This window comes from Anser brachyrhynchus (assembly GCF_964034855.1).
Source record: "Anser brachyrhynchus genome assembly, chromosome: 6".
NCBI classification, from domain to species: domain Eukaryota; kingdom Metazoa; phylum Chordata; class Aves; order Anseriformes; family Anatidae; genus Anser; species Anser brachyrhynchus.
The window spans coordinates 28,835,403-28,858,907 of record NC_137700.1 but is presented as its reverse complement, the minus strand read 5'-3'; the positions used below and the strand labels follow the sequence as shown (position 1 = coordinate 28,858,907).

The 23,505-nt window shown below is 39.3% G+C and overlaps 1 protein-coding gene and 1 long non-coding RNA gene across 5 annotated transcripts in view; both read left to right on the top strand.

Annotated features, from left to right (window-relative positions):
- BTAF1 (B-TFIID TATA-box binding protein associated factor 1) overlaps positions 1–8,466 on the top strand; it is a 48,147-nt gene extending 39,681 nt beyond the window's left edge. Inside the window, exons 28-38 of the mRNA XM_080596494.1 lie at positions 124–291; positions 478–555; positions 639–768; positions 1,431–1,572; positions 1,733–1,863; positions 2,320–2,445; positions 2,798–2,950; positions 3,562–3,773; positions 4,857–5,016; positions 5,606–5,776; positions 6,074–8,466. Coding sequence (XP_080452620.1) covers positions 124–291; positions 478–555; positions 639–768; positions 1,431–1,572; positions 1,733–1,863; positions 2,320–2,445; positions 2,798–2,950; positions 3,562–3,773; positions 4,857–5,016; positions 5,606–5,776; positions 6,074–6,220 — 1,618 coding nt within the window. The 3' untranslated portion in view covers positions 6,221–8,466. The remainder of the gene's footprint in view (positions 1–123; positions 292–477; positions 556–638; positions 769–1,430; positions 1,573–1,732; positions 1,864–2,319; positions 2,446–2,797; positions 2,951–3,561; positions 3,774–4,856; positions 5,017–5,605; positions 5,777–6,073) is intronic.
- An 8,746-nt stretch (positions 8,467–17,212) lies between these two features.
- LOC308196837 overlaps positions 17,213–23,505 on the top strand; it is a 47,074-nt gene continuing 40,781 nt past the window's right edge. For 3 of the 4 annotated variants that reach the window (XR_013952430.1, XR_013952431.1, XR_013952432.1), the window contains exon 1: positions 17,213–18,306. This is a non-coding gene — a long non-coding RNA (uncharacterized lncRNA). The remainder of the gene's footprint in view (positions 18,307–23,505) is intronic. The other variant, XR_013952429.1, reaches the window with a different exon arrangement.

The window sequence follows — 23,505 nt, the reverse complement described above, 5'->3', positions numbered from 1 at the left end:
TTGGAGCAGATGACCTCTAGAGGTCCCTTCCAACCTCAGCTATTTTGTGACCACAACCCCAAAGACAACTACAGAAAACGAACACCAAAACAAACACATGCTTTGGTTTTGATATTCTTAAAGGGCTCAAGAATATGCAAGAACAAAACTGGTGGACAGTGTTCCTCTTCCCTCCTTGGTGGTGTGTCCTCCTACACTCACAGGACACTGGGTGGACGAAGTGGGAAAGTTTTGCTCCAAGGAATATCTTAATCCTTTGCACTATACAGGACCTCCTACTGAGAGAGCAAGGTAAGGCATTTTGCACTTTGCAGTTATGACTTAGGCAGAGTAAAATATCACACAGTTTTGTAATTCACTTTACAACTGGAGCACAGTTTGTGGGCATGGTAAAACTTGTGACAATACTTTTAAAGGCTGCAATATAAGATGTATGTAAGGAACACTTCAGTTATGACTTTCTCTTCTTTTATTAAGATTACAACACCAGGTGAAAAGACACAATCTCATAGTAGCTTCATACGATGTTGTGAGAAATGACATTGATTTCTTCAGGTAAGAATTGGTTTGTTTTCTGAGGTTTTTAATAGCTTAAAACTTTAAGCTATGCTACTTAAGTCTATGTTCTTATTTTCTAGAAATATTAAGTTTAATTACTGCATTCTTGATGAAGGCCATGTAATAAAAAATGGAAAAACAAAACTATCAAAAGCAGTAAAACAGCTGACAGCCAATTACAGGATAATTCTTTCTGGGACACCAATCCAGGTAACTGCTATCCTTTTTCTCTAGGGAGCTGGGTGAGTAGTGGAAACAAGAAAGAGGATCTATTTTGCATTCTGTTTTATTGTGCTGCTGATCAGAGTTGTCCTGTTTCAAGTAAACATTGTAAAATAAGCTTTTAAGTACTAACTGCTTGAAACTCAATCTTTTTCCTTTCCCAGTATGCCCATATACTGGGGTGAATGGGTGCAGGATCCATGGTATTATAGGGTTCAGAAGTTTGCAATAAGACTACCACTTTTTAAGTACTAGCCAGGAAAGGGGAGAGAGCATTTTGTTATGCCTCTAGTGAAATTAGCAGGAAACTTTAAGAACTCTAGATATTGAGCACTGTCGTAACGATTTGTCTCTGGAGTATCTGTCCCATCCAGGACTAAGACCACTGGCATCTCCTGGGTTTTGTTGTCCAGAAGAATTCAGGGTGTGGCTTAAGACATCAGACACAGTAGAAAGTCCATTTAGGTGTTAAAGAGTATGTGACTTAAGCTGATGAAAAATACCCCAGATTTTAAGGAGTTCAAAATTGTGTTGAGGTGTTACATTTGTAGTCTTCTAGCAGTGTTAAATATTCATTGAAATGTTCCTGATAATTTGGAACAATTCATTAAATTTGAAAAGAATTTAACAAATGTTTCTTTTATGTTCAGAACAACGTCTTAGAGTTGTGGTCATTGTTTGACTTCCTTATGCCAGGATTTTTGGGTACTGAACGCCAATTTGCAGCTCGTTATGGCAAACCAATATTGGCAAGTAGAGATGCCCGAAGCTCCAGTCGTGAACAAGAGGCTGGTAAGGATCAAATATTAAATCCTGTTTTTTCTTGTATTTGTAAATGAGAACTGCTAACAAAAAGAGAAAGTGTAGCCATTTCCAACAAAAGGGTTTATTTTGTGCTGAATGTTTGGAAGTATTTTCTACAATGCTTACTGCTTCTGTTCCTTTCACTTAGGGGTTCTTGCAATGGAAGCACTGCATCGCCAAGTTCTGCCATTCCTGCTAAGGAGAATGAAAGAGGATGTTCTGCAAGACCTTCCACCCAAAATTATTCAAGATTATTACTGTATTCTCAGTCCTTTACAGGTATGTTTAAAAAGTGGTTGAAAGCTTAGTTTTTTTCTAGCACAGATACAAGACCAGAAAGGAATTGCTTGCAGTTCTGTATTCCTGTGTCAATTTGATATCATATCTAACATTCTCTGGTGCTACAATAATATAAAGCTTTTCTAGTAGCACATGCTGAAAACTGTTCAGTCCAGTAGAATATTTCTTTAGCTTAATTTCTGTAATAGTTCTACAAGAAAAACTTACAGGCATCTATAGATTTTCTTAACAAATACCTTCCAAGTTGAAAGAAAGTAACTTATAAGTGATTACACTGTTAATGTTGATCTTGCTTTGCATATAAACTAGCTTTCTGGTTTTCTTCAAATTCATGACCTGAACTTGAAATTAAATTTGAAAACTGACTGTTCATCTTATTTCTCTTGGGGAGGGGGAAATGCATACTCATTCTTCTGACTGGGGTCTGGTTTACAGGTTCAACTTTACGAAGACTTTGCCAAGTCACGTGCCAAATGTGATATTGATGAAACAGTTTCTTCAATTTCAATGAGTGAAGAAACTGAAAAACCAAAGCTTAAAGCTACAGGCCATGTATTTCAGGTACACTTGATTAGAATATTTTTGACTAACTCATTCACTTATTTATGGTAATTATATTTCTGTGTTTAACTAAAACTGAAAATGATAATAGTTAATTTAGACAACCATGGCCATACAGTCTAAGAAAAATATTTAGAATTTTGTATTAGTTTGCCTCAGTAGTGATATATAGCTATTATGTTTAAATTATGTTTTAGTGTCTTAACAGGTTTTCTTAATCTAAAGGTGTGACTTTAATTGAATAAAAATATACCTTAAAGTCTAACTTGTGGAATGTGGCCAAGTAGCTTCAATACTTATCTGTAACTATATTGTTGCTAACAGTTTCTTATTATTTCTTTAATAATCAAAGGCATTGCAATATTTACGAAAGCTATGCAACCATCCTGCACTAGTGTTAACAACCCAGCATCCAGAATATAAAAGAATTACAGATCAACTTGCAGCTCATAATTCATCCCTTCGAGATATCCAACATGCACCTAAGTTGTCTGCTTTAAAACAAGTAAGTAGACTTCCATGTTGTGCCTTAATATGTCTCTATTGATGTTACAGCTTGGTGTTTTAATACTCCACTAATTTGAAAAGTGATAAAAACATGAGTTAAGTAGCAGATGAAATAAAGTACAAGAATTTCCTTTAAGGTTTATGCCCTATTTTGCTGTTTAGCCATGGAACCTCAGAACGAGAGGTAGAAGAGAAAGGGCAAACTTGTTTCAAAGCGATGAGGTTTACATAATTTTTGCTGCCTTGTCAGAAACCATACTTTTATTCTGTTTCTTTCTGCAATGTGAGAGCAAGGAGTAACATTTTTCTCCTATTTATTATACAGGAGGCTATTAACTTGACAAAATTAGATGACGTTAAAGACTTAAATTCTACTGTAAATAAAACAAAATGAAGAAAATTAATATTCTGTCAACTCTTGAAAATTTGTCATAGTCTGACTCCACAGTCCAGCTGTCCCCTATGTCATTTGAGTGGCTGTCATTTACAGACTTTCTTCTGTAATTGACTGTGTTTCTCTTCTACTTTTGGTAGTCCATCCATGTCGATATTCACATGGGATCTACTGTCACTTTGATATACCTTAATTTAATGCTCTTTTACTTAAAGCTGCTGCTAGACTGTGGTTTGGGGAATGGTGGATCTTCAGAGAGTGGTACAGAAGCTGTTGTGGCCCAGCACAGAATACTTATCTTCTGTCAACTTAAGAGCATGCTGGATATAGTGGAGCATGACCTTCTCAGACCTCAGTTACCTTCAGTTACTTATTTACGACTAGATGGTAGCATACCTGCTGGCCAGAGGCATTCCATTGTTTCACGGTAAGCGTATCTGTTCATGACCAATAGAAAGACAATTGCAATGAGTTATATTGTTTGTGGAACAAAGCTGTTCTTGCCTGTGGGACCTTTTCTATATATAGAAATACTGAAGTTTAGCAAGCCTGTGACTGATTTTGTATTGTACTGTCAGGTCATCATTGCCTAATTTACTTAATAAATAAATAAATACAGCACTTCCACAAGTGGAAGCTTATGTTAATAGCAAGAGACTGCATCAGAACTGAAGTATTGCCTATTCTGGAAAATAATTAGATGACTTTTTAAAAACAAATTTTGAAGTTGATTCTGGTAAAGAAGAGTGCTGATATCTGCTGTTCCTCTATTACTTCAACAGTAAAGACATTACCAAATTGAAGACAAAACAGGAGTATGTGGGTATACTTGTGACAATTGGTATATATGAAGAGGTTTATATTAAAAACAAATGCATTAACTTGTGAATCACCTTGGTGTTCTATGTTATCCTTTGTGTATATCATGCTGATCCTGGAAATGATTACAGTTTTGTTTTACAGTTTTTTGCTCTTAGAGACCTTTTTTGTCTCTGTAGACCTTGGTTAAACCAGAGGATCTTAACTGTAAGATTATCTAATCCTTGTTGGAGGAAGAGCCCTAAGAGACTTGGTATATGGGAACATTTTCTATTGCTATTTTCTACTACATGCTTACCATGGCTCTTGAAGCATATGCTTGGATCCTTAGAAGCTTAACTTTTACTGAAGTAAAAATTAGAGAAAAATCTGAGTGTGCTGCCAGAAGAAATGAGAACACTCAAGTGTCTGAGAAGGTGGGGGAGATGGCGATGATGGGTTGGTACAAAATAATGCCAGAAGTATCATAATCTGAACAAGAGAAGTATTACAGCTTTTGTTGTTTTTAACTACTAAACCTGTCAGCTTTTTTCATTTAGAACTTAATTAGTAATCAACTACTTAATATTTTGTACTTCTTATTCAGTATTAAATCAGCTACCACTGAATACAAGGGAACCTTAAGCAGTTGAGGTTCATAATTCCATTATTTAATTTCACCATGCTTAACTTTCTTATTTTTTATATACAGGTTTAATAATGACCCATCTATTGATGTTCTGTTGCTCACCACTCATGTCGGTGGATTGGGACTTAACTTGACAGGGGCAGATACAGTAGTGTTTGTGGAACATGACTGGAACCCAATGAGAGACCTGCAAGCCATGGACCGGGCACACCGCATTGGGCAGGTAAACAACTCTTAATTTCCCATACATTTTCTCTTATTGAACCCTTCTTTCTTCAGATTTAGATAAGGTTGTAGCATATAACACAAGTGATCTCTGATGGTTTCACCCTAGTTTTTGTTCATATGGCTTTCTTGCAAGTATGTCAGATGTCAAAAGGTCTACTTTCTCATCCCATCCCCAGTGTGGTATGCCCCCCTCTCTGCTGTACTGCTGAGAGGAGGCCAGGGCAGAATCATCCCTCAGTGGGGAGAAAGATGCAATGAAGACAAGGAAGTAAAGGGAAGCCCCAAAGGACTGTCCTTCTCTGATGTCTGGACAGGGAAAGAGTGACTGGTGTTACAGTCTCTACAGCTGTAAAGAACAGCAAATAACTAAGTTCCTGAGCACAGACATAATTGCAAATGCTTCCACTGGCATAGCTTCATACTCATCCTTTTCACCTAACATCAGTCAAATTTGAAAGTACAATTACTGAAGGGTAAATCTAAGCCAAACTGCTTCCAGGCCATCTGTGACACATAGATAAAAAGGTTATGCTTTCCTGAATACCCAAGATACTATTTTTTTTACCTTTTTTTTTCCCTTTCAGAAACGCGTTGTTAACGTATATCGCCTGATAACCAGGGGAACTCTGGAGGAGAAGATTATGGGTCTCCAGAAGTTCAAAATGAACATTGCGAATACAGTAATCAGCCAAGAAAATGCAAGCCTACAGAGCATGGGAACAGAACAGCTTCTTGATCTGTTCACTCTTGACAAGGTAAAGAGCCATTTTTACAAATAGCTACCAAAACCGGAGAATGCTTAGGGAAAAGGTTTGCTTTGAAATGTAAAAGTTAACCAAATGAACACCTGAAATAGAATGATGAATAGAAGTTAGCTCTCTGAAAAACAGGAGTAAGGGAGGTGGAATGTTCCAAATCAGACTTAAAGAATTTTGTAGCAATTACTTGTAAAGGGAAAATTAGGAATATATGGTCACAATCAGTAAATGTTTCTGAAAAAATTCTTCTCTGTATTCATTGCGGGTTTTTGGTTGTTTTTTTTTTTTTTGAAGGATGGAAAAACTGAAAAAGCTGATACCTCTACCTCTTCTGGGAAAGCATCAATGAAATCAGTACTCGAAAACCTTGGAGAACTATGGGATCAAGAACAGTATGATACTGAATACAGTCTTGAAAACTTTATGCATTCATTAAAGTAACCATCATATATTTGTAATACAACTGCTGCTAGTTCACGTATTTTTCTGCTGATATTCAGCAAACTTCAAAGCATATATAGTGAACCTTTAGCTTAATGTGTAAATAGATTTATTGAAAGAATTTTCAAAAGACTGGCACTGAATAGTGTCACCTGTTTCACTGGGGAGTTATTCTGTCTTAAACATTTGCACTGTATAAAAACTTTAAATGTAAACATTGCGAGGTGGTTTGAATTTTACTTGTTCTGAATGGCTGCAAATTCTTACTTGGTAGAAGAATAAAACAAAGCAGGTTTTTACATATGTTAAGAAGCATTACTTCTGTTTGAAGTAAATCCACCATTCTTTCTTTCTGTATCTGTAATAGTTCTGTACAGTTGTTTCAAGTGAGTACTTCAGGTTGTTCAGTGTACATTTTTCTTTTAAACACAACTCGCTTTTATGATGTATTAAAAAAATATTTCAACTTAAACTTTCATTCAGATCATTTCAGGACTTGTATCACCAGAGGCAAAGCCTAGAAGCCTTGAAAGTATTAAGTAATTGAATGGCGCTAGGTATGTGCACCCACCTTTGTATATTGAGTATAAATACACTCTTCAGTCTTTTGACACCATCTTGAGAGAACAGCTGACTTGAACTTTTTAATGTAATGAGCTATACTAAATACAGGTAATGGTCTATTTGAGGCCATATTTGCATCCTGTTAGCAGGGGTGTACTTTTTTAATTTATCTATAAGGCTAGAATATAGCCGCTTTGAGAGATGCACGTATTCAGTATGTTTCAATCCTATATATTTTTTTGTAACTAAAAAGAAATATACAAACATTTTCCAGAAGTAGATTTTACACTGTCTAGGATTCTAAAATCCATGCTAAAGTGACTGTTTACTAAACTGATGCATGATTTAAAGCTTCTTACAGGAATAGGGCAGATTTTTTTTTCTCTTTAGGAAAACATACATAGAAATACCTACATTCAGTTTGAGGGAATTGAATAGTTAAAATCATTTAATAAAGATAGTAAAAGACCTATAGCAGTGAGTGAAAATAATATGGCTGTATGTTAAGCAGCTTTTTATAAAAGGGAGGCAGTAGCAAAAGTGTATTTCTAGATGTGCATATGTACCAATATATGCACTTTTATAAATATTTAATTATAGATAACTTACAGCAGTTGTCTGAATACATAGACTATATGTATAAATATAAAACCTAAGGTTTGTAGCTTGCTGTGTGCTTAAGCATCAGAGCTTAAAAACCACCAGAGACCTCAACTATGTAAAATAAGATTGTTTTAAAACAATATATATAAATCAAAACTGTTCTGCAGCATTGGAGATGAATTAATGTCACATTTCAGTAGTTATGAACTGCCATACTGTAACTAAATTAGCATTCCATGAAAATAAAACTAGGAATATATAACTTCTATGTTGTGTATGTGCATGTTTAGGGTTTTGTTTCTGTACAGATGACTTTTTCATTGTAGGTGAATAGGCATTTTAATGCTTTTGGAAATTATGGCATTATATTAGTTTATTTTAACCGTGTGCTACCTTCATATATAAAATATTTCTGTTGTGCTTTCAACTCTAATTATCCAAGGAGAAGAGACAGGATGGGGCTTGATGTTCTATAAGCAGAGAAATTATAATGCTCGAATACTTGGTACTTTAAGATAACTTGGTACAATAATCTCATGGTATTGCCCAGAAATAATAAGGTTATTTGACTCTTGTTTAGTCATAAAACACTGCATGGTTTTCTTCAAGACTTTTATTAGTTAGTGTAGTAGTAAACAGTTGGGTTCCCGCAGTGTTCTTGTTGTAAAAGAAATATACAGCAAAGGACTACTTTACACTAGTTATTTATCACATTGAGGTTGCTATGCAACCATACTACTCTTAGTGATGGCTCTCTTGGTTATGACATTAAAAAGACACCTGGAAAACTGGGGTGGGGAGGAACAGGGGGAAAAAAGCAAACTGATTGTTTCAGGATTGTGTATGTACTTACTTGACCTTAAGTGCTCCATGAATTAACACTTTCAAAATGGAAACCAGCAGGAACAGAGCACAAAGTATATATATAAAAAACATTTTTAGTTACCTGAATACTAATCTAAGAGTTTTATCTATGCTTTCCAAGCAAGCATATCACTTACCATGACCTGGTTTGCACTGCAGAGGATTCACAATGTACGAACTGGATTCATTTCCAATAAAACTGAAGAAAAATCTGCTTTTGGGATGCCTCTAACTGAACTCCGCCTGTTAAAGGGGTACTGAGTAAGGCTATACCACAAATACACTGAAATAAAAGCTTCAAAGATGTCAACTTCTTACCACCAAACAGACACACACTGGCTTGGGTTGGAAAGGACCTTAAAGCCCCTCCAGTTCCACACCCCCTGCCATGGGCAGGGACACCTGCTGTCAGACCAGGTTGCCCAAACCCCATCCAGCCTGGCCTTGAACACTTCCAGGGATGGGGCAGCCACAGCTTTTCTGGTCAACCTGTTCCAGTGCCTCACAACTTTCTGAATAAAGAACTTATAATACCTAATCTAAATCTACCTGCTTTCAGTTTAAAGTCATTACTCCTTGTCCTACCGCTCCACCCCCTGACAAAGAATCCATCCCCAGATTTTCCATAGGCCCCTTTTAGGTACTGGAAGGCTGCTATATGGTGTCCCCAGAGCCTTTTCTTCTCCAGGCTGCACAACCCCAACTCCCTCTGCGTGTCTTCATGGGAGTTGTGGTCCAGCCCTCTGATTATCCTCATGGCCCTCTTCTGGACTCACTCCAACAGGCCCACATCCTTCTTATGTTGGGGGTCCCAGACCTGGAGGCAGTACTCTAGTTGGGGCCTCATGAGAGCAGAATACAGAGGGAGAATCACCTTCCTCAAGCTGCTAGCTACAATTCTTTTGATGCAACCCGGGATACAACTGGCTTTCTGGACTGCAAGCATGTATTGACAGCCCATATTCAGTTTTTCATCCACCAATACCTCCAAGTCAAGTCCTTCTCCACAGGGCTGCTCTCAGTCCACTCATCACCCAGCCTGTAAGCATGTTTGGGATTGCCCTGCCCCAGGTGCGGGGCCTTGCACTTGGCCTTGTTGAATTTCACAAGGTTCACATAAGCCCACCTCTCAAGCCTGTCAAGGTCCCTCTGGGTGGCATTCCTTATCTTCAGTATGTTGATTGCACCACTCAGCTTGGTGTTGTCCACAAAGTTGCTGAGGGCGCACTCAATGCCACCCACCGCCCACGTCACGAAAGACGTTAAATAATACCAGTCCAACTACAGGCTCCTGGGGACACCACTCATCACTGGCCTCCACCTGGACCTTGAGCCATTGACTGCAACGCTCTGAATGCAACCATACAAACAACTCCTTACCCACCAAGTGGTCCATCTGTCATATCTATCCCTCGCCATTTTACAGACAAGAATGTTGGGTGGGACATCTTTCTCACTAAGTTCTAATTCAATTAGAAGTAGGGCAACTTAAGCCATGTAAGGAATGATAGAAAGCTTCCAAGATGGAAATACATATATACGACTTAATTAACTTGCTTAAAAACTGCAAATTATGTAGCGTTAATATAAAGTAGGCATCAGTGTTAAACAGAGCTTTGGCATAAGGCAAGTTTTCAGTAGTTTGTGGACCATAGCAATAACTGACTTGGCTGGTAATAAGTTACTTTGTAATCAAAAATTTGGAAGTTGTAGTTTTTTTCTTTAATCTAAACCAAGCAGGGAGATGGTTTATACTAAATATTAGTTCATATTTTAAATCATGTTTCAGTGATTTACTTGAAGGTCAGCGCTTTACATCTAATCACTCTTACTGAAACAATTCATCAGAATTCTTCCAGTGACCCTAGTAACAGGACCTTTGAATTTCTGTCAGAAACTCCATTAGTTGGGTTCAGGCCCCCAGCACAGGCTCCTCTCCACAGGCTGCAGCTCTGGCCCGGGGCCTACTCCTGCAAGGGCTCTCCATGGGCCTCCTTCAGGCCACATCCACCTGCTGCACCTTGGGCATGGGACGGCTCCTGGGCTCTGCTCACAGAGGCCACCACCCCTGCAGCCCTCCTGCTACCAAAACCTTGCCCAATACATGCTCCTTTCATGAGCATTTTCCTCAGAGCTTTACCTTGACACAAAACAATCAAAATCTTAGGAATATCTTTCTGTTAAATTTATCTTCAGTAGAATTTCCATTTTCTAAAGAAAAATGTTTCAGTATTACGATAAGCATTCTGATAGCTTAAATATTGTGATAAGTTGTTCAAGTCTGGATATTTACAACTGTTCAATCACAATAGTCCTATGCAAAGAGAAAATTATGAACTGTATCTGTCCTTGTTCAGGGTCAGGAAAAGGTGCTTCCAAAGCACAAATGCTTCAACAAACTCATTTTTACACCAAAAGCCTAATGATCTATAATGAATTCCACAAATGCACACACTTCCAGCTCTTACTACAAAGAGCTGAAATTTTATTACACACAACTGGGCATTTATTTGCAAGGCATAGTACAAGAGCCTTGAAATTGTTTGTCTTCACGTTTTTGTCTTGCCACCACAAAAAATTCACAACAAAAGGTTTTAAAAAAAAAATACTTTCTACTTCTTGCACATAAAGGGATCCAAACTTGCAACTTGACATCTCAGTTAAAATTGTACCCTGTCAGCAGTGCCTCTGCACAAACCAGCACATGTGAACATCAGCATATTGAACGCTTAGAAATCTTTTGCTTCACCTATTGCTACAGTGATGTGAAATATTTTATAGATCCAGTACTTACAACTTAAATGAATTTTCAAAAATCATAGAATCATTAAGGTTGGAAAAGACCTTCAAGATCATCTGGTCCAACCATCACCCTACTACCAATGTCTCCCACTAAACCATGTCCCTAAGAGCCAGGTCTAACCTTTCCTTGAACACCCCCAGGGACGGTGACACCACCACTTCCCTGGGCAACCCATTCCAGTGCCTGACTGCTCTTTCTGAGAAGAAATGTCTCCTCATTTCCAACCTAAACCTCCCCTGGCGCAACTTGAGGCCATTCCTTCTAGTCTTATCACTAGTTACCTGTGGGAAGAGGCCGACCCCCAGCTCCCCACAACTTCCTTTCAGGTAGTTGTTGAGAGCAGTAAGGTCTCCTGAGCCTCCCCTTCTCCAGACTAAACCCCAGTTCCCGCAGCCACTCCTTACAGGACTTGTGTTCCAGGCCCTTCACCAGCTTCATGGCCCTTCTCCGGGTACGCTCCAGGGCCTCAACGTCCTTCCTGTAATGAGGGGTCAAAAACTGAACGCAGTACTCGAGGTGCAGCCTCACCAGAGCAGAGTACAGGGGGACGCTGGCTACACTATTCCTGATACAAGCCAGGATGCCATTGGCCTTCTTGGCCACCTGGGCACACTGCTGGCTCATGTTCAGGAAAGTGAAGTGCATTATACCTCACAAAGCACAATTTCAGTAAAACAAGTCTCTATCGGAACTGGTTGGAAGCAGTTAAGACTATGAGGTCCATCACTTAAGACTGAAGTATTTTTGAGTAATTGAGTTAATTTTCATGGCAGTAAGTATAAAAATAGTTTTCTGACACTTCATTGCAGGAAACTAAATTATAAAGACTTGTCTTTTCACTGCTTTCACAGAGGAAGAGCAAGGTACAATGAATACTATCACTTCATCTCACAACAGATTTATAAAGATAGTAAGATACTCAGAAACTATAAAGGCTGGTACCAGAAGCAGGCAGGAGCAGGGGAATCTATCTTCAGAGGAAGGCTTGAATTCTGTGCAGTAGAAGGTGTGGTAAAGACTTAGGGCCATGCTTTGTAAAATAAGAAAAAGAAATACAGACCTTATAAAGCAAGTAGGATTAAGGAGGAACTACCATAATCTCACGACTGGTGCACCACTGATCTCATTAAAATAAACAGGAGGAATGTACAGCTGAATAGGATGACTGGTTTTCAAGATCTGAAGCTTCCACATAAACGAACATTGTGAGATTCTATGGAAACATAGCAGATCTACAGCTTTAACCAACAGGGATAAGACTCAATTTACACTGACTAAAGAGCTGCCACTTAGAATCCATTTTAGTATCTAAATATGTACAAGACTATACAAATTCTAATGCTAAACCATGCCAATTATTGAATACTTTAAATGGAATAAAGGAATAGTGGAAGCAACAAATTACTCCAAGCCTGATTACACTAGGGAGCTCAAACATGGATCTAAACTTTGTTAGGTTCTCCTCCCTTTCATACCACCAAACCTTAAAAAGGTCATGAACTCAAAACTTGTGCTATTTTCTTAGCTCTACATCACACAGACAGCTGACAAAACTCAGTGTTGGGTGTCTGTCATTAATTTAGCAAGTAAACAACCAACATATACTCTTACAGATGGTGGCCTGCAGTATTTTTTTTCTTGAGTAGAATTCAGATGAAGATTTGCTGAGTGCTAAGAGGAGAATTCCACATGCTAAAGGAAAATATTTACTGCTCAATTTCCTTTTTGAAATGAGGGAATGAAGTAGATCCAGAGAACAGCATCTTCAAACCCATAAATTCAGACTCACATACAGAAAGTGCAGGAAGTATAGGGAGGCATGGAGTTTTGAAACAGGGGGAAAGGAAGAGTAATAATATACTGCATCCTACCAAAGGGCTGTCCCAGTACCATGCTAAATTGAACTAACCTGCAGCTCAGCCAGAGGCTCAGAAATAGCTGAGCTATCTGAACATTTTGCCTGTGTCTCCAATACACCCTTGTTCCAGGGGCTTTTTCAGGGATGATGCTACACTGTAAATGCCTGCCACAGATTTCCCATGTCAGAGTAATTACGTTTCATAGTTTATGCAGACTGGCTGCTTAGATACTCCACCAAGAAAGCAGAAATACTTACCAGTATACCAGCAGTACCTGAACCAATGAGTTAGCTGTGGTATGTTTTTTGTTACTGTTTGTCTATGTTATTCTCTTTGAATAAATATTATTCTCTCCAGATACATTTACATATTCTGACCTCATTTCATAAGACTCATGCCACATTTATGGCGATTTAATTATCAATCACAGTCTGGTGTCCTAGAAGTAAAGAATTTAAGTAGCAAACTAATGATAAGCCACGGGGGAGAGTTCATGCAGATGTTCAAATCTGTTTTTTGCAAGTTAGTAAACAGAGCTCAAAAAAAAAAAATCCAGTCAACTGGTATACGATCTCTGCTATAGCCAGAGAAAGAAGATGTTAAAAAGATATCAACTCATAGAAAGCAACACATTCTGATTCCTGTATCTCATCTCGATCAGAAATGCTTCATTTAGGAACAAAATCAACTTTTGACTCTGTGTAAACAACTGTGGCTTTACAAAAAAGCCTAAAGCCTTTGATCTGTTTGTACATGCTGCCCACATCCCTCACGCAGTCTAAATTATAAAACGCTCCAGGGCACTTGCAACTGTTCATCCTTGGTGCCTCTATCATCACTCACGAAACACAACAATCTTGTACACCGTACTGCAAGCATTGAGGTGCTGTTTCATGTTCATTTTGGAGCTTTGGAGACCTGTATTATCAGCAGCAAGGTTCCTATCTCTGCATAAAGTCAAAATACTGCTCATACTCCAATTGAAGAGAATTATCTTTACAACAGACTGCACAGAAGAGCATTGTGCATACCAGCCAAGCCAACAGTCAGTCCCTGCCCTCCAGTCTTTGTTTAGAATTAATTTAATGCTCACCCTCTTAAGCATCTTATCAGTTAAATTATCAGTTAATTTGCAAGCCAGAAAGGCCGGTGTGGCAGAATTCAAAGTTGATACTTCTGATTTCTCTGCTGCCCTGGTAAAAGCTGCAAGATGTGATCAGCATTTCGGGCTTCTCACAGCTGGTACAGTCAGCAGTAGTTAATTATTGTTTATAAAATGCGGAACTGTGTGTTCCTGCAGTCACAAGTTACACCACTCTTTGGCTCTGCCTATTACTTATCAGCTGAAAATCAGGGCAATGAACAAAGCAGGAAGAGTGGAGGAAAAAAAAAAAGGAAAAAAAACCACCATGACAGTTTACACGGGCTTGTGTGCTGTCAGGGAACGACAAGGAAGAGCACGGGGCATGCTACGCACTTGCCATCACCCATCCCCCTTAGCTCAGTTTGATTTGATTCCCTAACAATTCTTTCAAAGATCCCCTGGGGCAGTGCTTTTGGCTCTAATATGGGGTACGGCCACTGCTCCTGAAGCCGCCACTGAAACACCAAGGAAATAGAAACAACATGGAAGAGATTTGAAGCCCCTGCCCCCAAGAGCCTGCCACGTTGTGGTCTTCCCCCTTGAGCAGGAAAAGCATCCCTGACCCGCAGCAGAAAGCCAGTCACACCACCACCAGCCGGCAGGGCAGACACCGGCCAGCCCGGGGACCCCACAGCCCAAGGGGCAGGCAGCTGCCAGCACCCAGCACCTTCTGGCACCGGCTCAGACACCCCCAAAACCCACACGAACAATCTCCAAGGCTCAGCACCAGCCACGAGGGTTCAACCTTCACGCTTGAAGTAGTAATGAGAGAACGATAAAAGGCCTCAAAATCACACGCGCAGCTGGCCCTCGCTTGTCTTTGAAGCTCCGAGCTCTGCGCGCTCAGACGAGGGCAGGCGGCACGAGGCAGCACGAGGCGGAGCGCGGCCGTTGACGACCGTTATTGGCTGTTAACGACCGTTAGCGGCCGTTAACGATCCCGAGGGCCGCCAGGCAGCACGCGGTGCCCGCCCTCCAGCAGGAGCCGCCTCAGCGCTGCTCAGAGGCGCCCTCCGGGAGCAGGCAGTAAATGGCAGGGCTCTGCCGGGGCTCCGCGGCCCTGCAAAATCATTATTTTCCTTTGTATCTTGTCAGTGTCTGCTTCTTGGAAGGTGAGGACCAACCTGGATTTGGGGCTGAACCTTACGAGTAGCATTTTCATGCATTTGTCTACGCAAGCTCTGCACAGATAAGGAGACTCCTGCTTTTCATTATTCTGCTGCTGGTCTGTCATACATTATGGCTTGCATCTATGGAGGGGATCTATTCAAGGCACTAAATGGGTTTTGTAATTATCAGTTGCCTTGATCAGTTTTGCTTTGGCATTTAATCAGCTACAAAAGCTATTTATTGCCACATAAACTCCTTTGCAGCAAATGTTATCCTTTAATTAATCCCTGAAAATTATTAAAGCTGATGATGTAACTTGTTTTTAGCACTACACAATTAAGTGTAGGAGAGTTTGTTGCTGTTTTCCCTTTCATTTTGCTTTTAGACAGTTGTCAGCTGGTCCAAAGAGCATGTTAGGACAGGTAGCAGCGATTTCACAGCAAGGCACAGGTAACGAGTATTGACAAAATCACTGAGCTGTGAGGATTATTCACAGCTGAGAAACCCGGGAGAGGAGTAAAAGTTAAACCCTAATTTAACTCCCATTAAAATGAGAAGGGCCATCTGAGCAGCATGTGGCTTCAGTGCTAACTGATAGTACAGGCTCATTAAAAGATTGGAGACAGCTGCTAATTAGGAGTATTTGAAACTGAGGACACAATAACAAAAGTAGATCTCTCAAATCCAGAAATGGATTCAGCTGAATATTTGCTTTGTGTGTCATGACTTTTTGTATATCATCATTTAGTAAATGATTACATTAAAAATTTAATTTTTTACTAAATTTAAATTTAGTAAATGATGATATACAAAAAACGATTATAAACGATATATAAAACGATTTGAAGCAGCTGAGAAGCATCAAGATCTGTCTATGACTAGAACAAATCAATACCTTAAGATATCCACTAAAATAATGTTTCGTAGCATGGGTAGAAGGTTCTTTACAGCGTGGGCACAAACTTCTCTATTTCCACATAACCCCTTGTTTTCCACATAACCCCTTTCCTCCACCAGAATTGGACATCAGTTTTGAAATAAAGAAGATCACAAAACAACCAAAATGTTAGGCATTGCGTTCTCAAAATTTTCTGGCAATTTTTGACGATATGAGGACTGGAAACAGCAGGAAATTCAGGTTATCTTGTGTAAACCTGGAGATCCCGGTGGATAGAGTTATGGGAGAGGTGGAGTGGAAAAGAAACAATTCCCTAAATATCTGGGAGTTGGCAACCATAAGTTCTACCAGATTGTTTGCCATGAATGACTGATTAAAACTGTTGTGGAATTGCTTGCTTGGAAACATGATGTCAGGAAAGAAGGTATTTTTATATACCTACCCTGCCTTGTAGAAAAAGCTGTTGGGATTGTGCAGTCAGTTAGTTCTCTTTAGACCTACAGCAAATATTTCATAAAGTATGAATTATATTTTAGGAAGTACCTATTGGTGCAGGGTGTAGACTTTGTAGTTAAGGTAGTATAAATGTGATAGACTACACAACGTACAGGAAGAGAAAAAAAAAAGTTGTAACAAACTTCCCATTCAGCAATTAAAGTTTCAAAAGCAAATTCTGAAAGAATAAGAAATCTCTTGTGTTTGGGAAAGGGGAAAAGAAGAAGGGAAAAGTGGAAAATGATGTTGCCTCTCATGTCTTTTGCTGCTTCTTATTTTTCCTCATTATTTGATTGGAAAGAAAGGGAGAAAGAGAGAAAGAAAAAGAAAGAAAATTCAACCTTGCGCTAATGGTAGCTTACAGCTGCTAGGGAATTTACATCTCCTGTGGCAGGTGTTAATCATGGTGAGACTAAAGAGCAGTTCCACTTCAGTCAGTGTGTTAGTAGGTGGTAGCACAGTAAGATCTCAAATTATAAGAGATTATGTTTTCAGAGATGTGATGAAAACTCCAACCCAATAATTACCTTTTCTAAAGTAGTCTATGTGCTACATTACAGCTGGAGGCATTCTGCATTGCCTAAATGATGAGTTCTTGTAGTCTGAGTTGCTGAAATGTAAGTAGGGAAAAAAATGAGTTAGGTGGATCCTGTTAAAATAAACCTTTGGAAGCTAGAAAGGCTAAAGTTTTGTGTCCCAGGAGGAGGTGTAGTGAGGCGATACAGTGATAGGTGGCACAATTGTCAGCTTTCTGTATTGAGGGGGAAGGGAGGGACCAATACAAGGCTTAAGAAAAGCACGTCTTCCCAAAGATGAGCTCAGCAAGAATTCAGTTTCTTTGGTCCCAGGATCAAACATACAGGTAGTTTTATGCCATACAGTAGCGCCCTGGTATATGTGTCCCTAGCTCATTAAAATAGAAAGAATAAGGAAAAAGAAAAGCCTTGCAGTGGGACTTCAGAATCCACTGGGAGTTAAAGCAGGTAACCCAGTTTTTCAGTCCTAGTTCAAGATATAGCTTGGTCCCTCACCAAGCACTAGTTCAACTCTGGTGTTTTCTAGGCATTTAATTTCTGTGTTCTCATAGGCCTGTAACTTTTATTTTCTGAGCATTTTTGTCTCACCTGAACTAAAGCTGGGCTCAGAAGTAAAGGCTACATTTATTATATGCAGTATAATATAAAATAATGAGTATAATATATATGCAGTGGTTACCTACAGATGTTTTTAAAATCTTCTCTTGACCTAGTGGATACAGAAACAAGACAAACAGAAGGGAGTTTGTTTCCCCTAAATTACATCACTTGAATTTCTATTAAGCTGCTTTTCAGTCTAAATTAAGAATGTCCCTATTGTTTCACAAAGATGACAGCATCCTGCCCAGTGGGTCAAAGAAATGATAATGCACTCCTACGGCCATGTGGCCTACAGTGAGGAAACTAGCCTTGTTAGCTCTTCTTCTAAGAATAAAACAAAATTAAAAAAAATAATAATAATGCAGGGGTCAGAGTTGCATTCCTTAGGATGTAATTCATCAACTGAGCTACTAAGAAAACTTTTGTCATTTCTTAGATAAAATGCTTGGATTAGAGGAGCTTGAAGAATAGAAACAATCCAGCAATGACCTCACCATACTGACCTAGGACTTGGTCAGATAAAGGGAAGCAGAGAGCTACTTGAACAGTTCTGCATCGCTGGACCCAGACTTGCCCCACTACAAAATCCTGTAAGAGCAGCAAAGTGAAGGTAAAGTCTCTTTGTGTGTATCACCAGTAGGGGGGATTGTCTCCTACAGCTCTAGCAGCAGCATGGTGCAAGAGGCAGACAAAGGGGATACTGTTAGTCATGCTTTATTTGGTACAAACAATGCATTTTAATCTGCCTACCAGAAATCAAGCCAGATTGAGTCATAACTGTTGTGAGCTTGGATGCCTGAATTGTTCCTAATGTCTGAGCTAGCCTTTTCTTCCTGTTTCTGCCGATCTGATTTGCAATCCAAAGGGATTTGTAGTGTTAACATAAGTACATTGAATAGGTTTTGACTAATTCAGTCTCAGTTGAAAATGAGTGTGTATGTAACGGGATATTTCTGAGAAGAAGCCTCTTGTATTGTGCTCTTCTGAGTACAAGGTTTGTTTGAATGCTGCCATAGTTGTTACTGAACATCATAGCCATGTCTTTGAAGCATTTGAGCATCTAGTGCTGAGGATAGGGAGCCAGTTAAATGTGAAACAAGCACAAACTCTCTTGCCAACATTGTCCCTCCAAAGAGAGATCAGACTTTCAACTGCAGTTCTTTACACAGTGGGAAAGAACCAGCAATTAAAACTTCTTAAGTCCTTGTAATTGTCAAGTGTCACAATTAATAGGCACCAATAATTGTTTTCTACAGTGGAGACAGAGGCAGGAACTGACCATCATGCTGAATAGCTTTTTCTTTTGAAAAAAAATATGGCTGACTTTACTGGTAATAGTTATGCAAGTGAGACTAGTGCATTCCTGACTTAGTGTATGATCTTAGACAAGTCGATTTTATTTTCAGCCCTTGCATTCCTCTTGTGTGGTTTGTTTGTTTTACCTACTTAGACTGAAAGCACTTCAGGACAGAATCTGTCTCTGAGTTTTATGTAATGCCAGGCCAACCCAGCTCTGCTTTACACTGAGGCCTTCAGACACTGGTGAAACATAAATAATTTCAAAGACAATTAGCAACACTAGCTTTGAGTGGGAAGTCAGCCTGGCCTGAGAAGGAGGAATTTTTACTGCTTTTCCCTATCTGCTAATTAATATCCTCTTGGAAAGGAGGAGACTGGAAAATTCTGCAAACATTATAAATGTTCAAAATATTTGTGCAGTTGTGACAGACTGAAGCAAGAGGATTGTGAGCAGTTAAGTTGCATCTATCTGAAAATCAAATTATCTTTATTAATACTTGTATGCCTCAATAGCACCCAAAGCCCAGAAAGGGTTTAGTAAATCTTAAAGAACTCCCTGCTCTAGGCAGATGCTCATGACTACTTACAAAATTTATCCGTCCCGTGCTTTGAGGGAGAGGAGCTTGGCAATATAGTAATATTTAGGCTGAAAAAAAAATCAAGGTAGACTTTACTTCAAAGAATTATATAAATCTTCCATTCATTCATGTTCTTTTTATTTATTTATATAATTATTTTTATCACAATAGCACCTGAGAGCCCCAGTCAACATAAGGAGGAAGGCAATGTACAAACCCTGCACAAAAAGGCTTTTGTTCACCCAAAGACTAGTTGGTTTCAGGACACAGTGAGAGGGGCAAATCAGTCCTTTAAGAAGTACCTGATCTAACTATGTGTTATAACCTTCTTCTCTCCAAAAGTTCCTGTCATCTCAGTTCTGCTAGTTGGTCTACTTTTTTAATATATACTTATTTTTAACTAGACTTTTTTTATAGAGTCAAACTGCATTCTGTAGTAATCATTTGAAGAGCTGAGATGAGTGCAACTCCGTCAGAGGAATAGGGTTAAGTATCCAGGGAGTGGAAACCTCTTAATCATGACCAGTAGCAGAAGACACAGCAAATGAATATGCACTTGTATAAGTCCACCTTGATCTCACGGGCCTGAAGGAGAGAAAACAAGTGCAGTCAGAAATTCCTTCTAACCTATTTGGTGCCAAGCTGTGATGAGGAGCACCTGCAAAGAAAAAAAAAATCCCTGCACTTGAAATTACTTTGGCTTTTATTTTCTCTGTTTTAAAACTAAAGAAAGTCCCACCAAAATAGTTTTAATTATGAGAGTGACTGATGTAATCATAGAATGGCACATTTAAATACAGGTAGAGTATATCCAGTATATACCCCACCTCTAGTGTACAACTAGTTTTTAATGTAGGTAGTGTCACCAGTTATTCCACAGATGCAATACTACAGTTGTAGTGTGTGTTTTCACTCAGAAGACAGAAAATATTTATATCATGGAAGTGGCAAAGCTTTAGATAGTATGTTGCTATCATCATGGCAGACTATTCTAATTCCCTATATTGTTCAGGACAGTTAGACATTTTCCTACTTGGCAATGCAACTTAACTAGTACTAGCTAGCAGGCAGTGGTGTAGACAGCACTGCATCTGAGATCTTGCCCTTCATTAGTGTGTGGGAATGTCACTTGGAATTTAAACCTGTGTGTTCTTGCAGTAACCTTTCTTTCTTTCTCTTTCTTTCTCTTTCTTTCTCTTTCTTTCTCTTTCTTTCTCTTTCTTTCTCTTTCTTTCTCTTTCTTTCTCTTTCTTTCTCTTTCTTTCTCTTTCTTTCTCTTTCTTTCTCTTTCTTTCTCTTTCTTTCTCTTTCTTTCTCTTTCTTTCTCTTTCTTTCTCTTTCTTTCTCTTTCTTTCTCTTTCTTTGGGTATTTCTTTTGGGTATGTGCAGAGGTAGCATTAGGCGCCTGACTAGTTTAGTCAGCCAGAGAGTTCAGACAGCTTCAAGGTTATGTAGCAGCTGAGTAGGAGCTTTCAGAAACAGTTTGGGACTTTTAATTATACCCTTCTTATTTTTTCAGTTTGGCCCTACAGTGAAATATGATTAAGACAGTCCTAAAGGTGTTCCACACCAACAATTTTGCCTTCAAATACTTATTTAACTGTGACCTTAGAAACTCTGTTTCTTTTATTTCTCATTTATTGACAGAAGGAGGAACTCACGGTCACTGTTCATAAATAGGATCACACTAGAGAAAATCCTGACTATGTGCAGTCTTTCTGCCTGCAGGTCCATCTGACTGATTTGTCAGCCCTGAATTTTCACCTACCCACCTGATTTGAAATGGGGCAGATACTAGATTTTCTTTGTACTAAACAGCTGAATCAATGATGCTCTCTTCTAAGGGCCACAAATGGAAACAAAGAGCTAATTCCCTGTGCCTTAGTGCTCAGCACCGAGTTATGTGACAGGCACTCTAAGTGATGCATAAGATATTCTTAGCAACCATTTCACTGGGGTGTCACTACATCAGCCAGAGGCAAACGCAGATGAAAGGCTCAACAGATAACAAGCCAGAAGAATTCTATTTAGTCTGAGATTTGTGCCCTCGTTCAGAAATCAGATTTGGAATCTGTTTGTCCCAGGTATCACAAAAGTGTGTTTTGGAAGCATGGACACAGCTGTCCACAAAATCAGGACAGTTCCTTTTTTCTGCAGGTTACATCTGGCTTTGATGTGCTGCAGATTCACCTGTGTGATGTAGTGTAATGGTTAGCACAAGGTCCTTCAAAGCCTTTAAGTCAAGGCTTCAGTTACATATTAATGGTACAGATCTTTGTACAGGTTCTACAGCCGAAATATTGGTACATACTGGGTTAGGGAATATTTTGGCTTATCTATGTCAGATCTAGCCAGCAGGCCCAATTTGGCAATGACTTCAGTGCGTATATAATTTTAAACACATAAGCACATAAGTAATTCCAGTCAGGCAGGCTTGTTTTTAAGTACATTGCTGACTTGGGGGATTTCTGGCTCCTATAGCTGTTCAGAGCTTGGCTCCCAGAAGTCTTCCTCCAAATTTAACAGCATTTCTGCTTTACTCTCTCGTGGTAGAAAGGTGTTAGCCTGCTTTGCTCTGTCAGCACAGGCAGCAAATCTGCTTTAGCTACCGTCCTGTGAGGATCTTATCACTTATGCATTGCACAGATAATTTGGTGGGGATAAACACCCTAGAGGTACCTTTGAGAGGCTAAGCAATATACGTTGCTAAAGCTGAAAGACAGTGCAACATCGCTAATTGATAACAAATTTAAACAAGCTTTTATAAAATTGGGTGCTTATTCCACAAAGTTCGGAAGTTGACATAGGCTAAATTGGGCAGTACAGAACAAGAACCAAGAGATATATTAGAAGTTTAAGGGTCCTCCCAACCCAAACCAGTCTATGATTATAGATGGAATTGCTTTTGCACATGGATTGGGAAAGAGATGCGTAGTCTCCTAGGAACTAGTAAAGCACATGGAGCTACGCTGGCTTCATTATAAACATGAGATAAATAGTGGTTTAGGCTGCAAAGGAGAAGGTGTAGCAGCTTATCTCTCCAGGGAGATGAAGGACTGTATGGGACATTTGTAGACAGGGGAAATTTATTAAAATTCACATCTTGCTGTTCCTTGTCCTGAATTAAAATAAATAAATCAAGGATTCTTCACTGTACTGCGCACTAACATAGATGAGTAAGGGAGTTTCTGCCTTCATCTGGGCAGAGATGCATCGGATGATTTTTTTTTTTTTACTCACTTGTGCTAGGAAACATCTACAGGCCATCTGCCATCTTGTCCTTGGTTGATGAAGAATCAACCTATAATAGGGAGAAAGTACTGCATTAGAGTGCGGGCTGTTCCCTTGCATTTAAACCACATCCGTCCTTGAAGAACAGACTGTCCAGCCTGGCCTAGGTCACAATGGGATAATGGCACAAGTCACAATAAACTTGCTTTTCCTGGGAGGCTGTGCTTTCTGTGTTTACTAGCCAGGTGTATCAGGTAAACATAGGTGCAATTTCATTAAATATATATATTTAACTCTTTCCTGTTTTGAAAACTTGTTTTGTCTATACCATTGAGTTTTGGGGATACAAGCCTGCTTTTTGCAACTATCTTCTTCAGTGTTGTTTTCCAAGCCATGGACCATATATGGTGCTACTTACACATTTGGAAAGAAATAAATTGCATCAAACCCTTTCTTGTCTCCTGGGACTTCTGATGTATTCCAGCCTAATCCTTCTATGGGGCAAGTTGTTCCACAGTTAACAAAATAAGATTTAATTTGCCTCTGCTTAAGCGTTTGAGACTGGTAAATCTCTAAGATGGGGCATGGAATTAAAGGGGTCATTTGTTGATCAGTATAGGCAGCTCCTATGCACCTGCAGAACTGCCTGGGCCTTTCAGTTGTCTGTAACTGCAGAAGACAACTTCAGATCAGAGGTGGCC